Below are 2,195 nucleotides of genomic sequence, written 5' to 3' on the forward strand. Positions count from 1 at the left end.
GATAAAGTAATTTCAAGGGATTTGACCTAATGATTAAGGAGGAGTACAAATATCCACTCGATTTTGGATTTGAAATCCCTTGGAGTCATTGGAACGCATTTGATGTAATTACTCGTTCCATATGTCGCCGAAGGTTCAAAGTGTCCGGAGGTTAATTGAGCGAAGTCTGGAAAGATCGGATTAGCAAAAGAAAAAAAAACTGAGAAAGAGAAACCAAGTAGCTATCTATCACCCGGTCACTGATGATTCCACTGTTGACTATCACTAATTCCAACGTTGACTAAGTCAATTTAATTGCCATTTGAAGAATTGGCAGAAAGAAAAAAAAAGAAAGAAAAAGAAAAAGAAAAACATTTGACGAAGTCTTTCATCATCTCCTCCTCCTCCTCCAAATCCTTCTTCTTCTTCTTCTTTCATAAGAGCTGGGGAAGTATATTTAAACCCTCTTCACTGCCTCTTCTCTCATCAACACTGACCACAAATGAATAGTATTAATTAACAACCCGAGGCTTAATTAATTAGCTTCCATGGAAGTTGGCTCAAAGAACAATCTCTTGTACTTCTTCAAGTCCGACGTCTTCTTGTGCTTCCACAGAGAGGACACCCGTGAAGGCTTCACCGGTTACCTACGTGACGCCCTGCTCAAGAAACACCTAAAGACCTCAAAGGACGTTCAGCGGTCAAAAGATCGTCCCATCTCCGAGCCCATTGAGGAGATCCTGAAGTCCAGGCTCTCGGTGGTCATCTTCTCGGAGAACTTTGCATCCTCCGAGTCGTGCCTCGAAGAGCTGGCTATGATCCTCGAGTGCAGAGAAGCCCTGGGGCTGGAGGTGCTGCCCATCTTCTATAAGGTGAAAATCTCCGAGCTGAGACATCAAGTCGTAGGAAAGACCGCTGAGCATTTAGCCGCACATGATGAACGACACGGAGGGAACTCGGATAAGGTTGCACGGTGGAGGAACGCTGTGAAGGATTTAGGTGGTTTGAGTGGATACACTCGCAGGCCCGGGTACGTTAGTCGACGGCTCGTCTACATAAATTAATATGTACATTCAAGACTTAATATTAAATCATCATACCGAACTAATTAACTTTTTTGCTTTTGTTCCTGCAATCAACTAATATGAAGAGTTGAGTTGGACTTCACCCAGGATATCGTCAAAGAAATCTCCGAAAAATTGAGATGGAAAAACCGAATGCGGAGAAGAACAGTACAAGCGTTCGATTTACTGCGGATCAAGATTGTACCAGAATCTCAAGAAAGAACAACTGATCATGACGAGGAAAGGGATGATGCATCTTGACCCAAATTCGTCATCGGAGATTTCAAAGTACTGGAATATATATACAAGACCATCAACACTTTTTTTTCTTTTTTCGATAGAAGAAGACCAACGACATAAAGTAGCTGTTCAGCTAGAAATTATTGGAATTGAATTCATCGATTTAACGGGTAAAAACTTTATACTGTTAGAAAGAAGAAAGTTGCAATTGTAATCTCAACATTTTTGTGGAAATTGTATAAGAATTGCGTTTTTTTTTTGGTTGGTGAATTGGGGGGCCAAAGTCCAATTGCATTAAAAGAAATAATCAAGCAATACAATAGTGAGACATGGTAGCCCCTAGCTACAAGATCACCAAATAACAGAAAATCGAGTCCAAGCGGGTAGGTACCCAACCGATGAGTCCCAGTAGGAAACGTCAATGCATAGTTCGCCAACCAATCCGCACATCTGTTCTCCTCCCAGTAGACATGCTCCACAACCACAGTCCAATTATGTTCAATCAAGCTACGAATATCCTTCACTAGAGCCTCATTCCAACCTACATGATCGCGATTCGAACGAAGCATGCAGTGTATTGCTTCCGAATCCACTTCTAGAATAAGCTTTCGAGTGCCCAAATTCCACGCCATGTCCAAACCCATTTTGACCTCCCATATCGGATTTTTTTTAAGAATCGCATTTAAAAGTAGATTTGTTACACAACTTCACCATTATTTACCTTTGTTTTGGGGTAATATACTTCACTATATTTAACATTTTTAATATGTCACCGTCCCTCATTGCGACGTCATTACCCAATTAAAGACTCATTTACCCAATTAAGTAATCGACACCTTCTTCTTATATCACCACTATCTATTTGCATGCAACAAAGCATACGTACAATACTTTCGAGTTAATAAATATAAT

At 40.6% G+C, this 2,195-nt stretch overlaps 1 protein-coding gene across 1 annotated transcript; it reads left to right on the forward strand.

The window, feature by feature from the left end:
* Positions 1 to 444: 444 nt before the first annotated feature.
* On the forward strand, positions 445 to 1,533 carry LOC116197309 (toll/interleukin-1 receptor-like protein). Its single transcript, XM_031527406.1, has 2 exons — positions 445 to 1,009; positions 1,130 to 1,533. The coding sequence occupies exons 1-2, from the start codon at positions 528 to 530 to the stop codon at positions 1,302 to 1,304; spliced, it is 657 nt and encodes a 218-aa protein (XP_031383266.1). The 5' UTR covers positions 445 to 527; the 3' UTR covers positions 1,305 to 1,533.
* Positions 1,534 to 2,195: the final 662 nt, after the last annotated feature.

Source organism: Punica granatum, chromosome 2 (assembly GCF_007655135.1).
Source record: "Punica granatum isolate Tunisia-2019 chromosome 2, ASM765513v2, whole genome shotgun sequence".
In the NCBI taxonomy this organism is placed as follows: Eukaryota; Viridiplantae; Streptophyta; class Magnoliopsida; order Myrtales; family Lythraceae; genus Punica; species Punica granatum.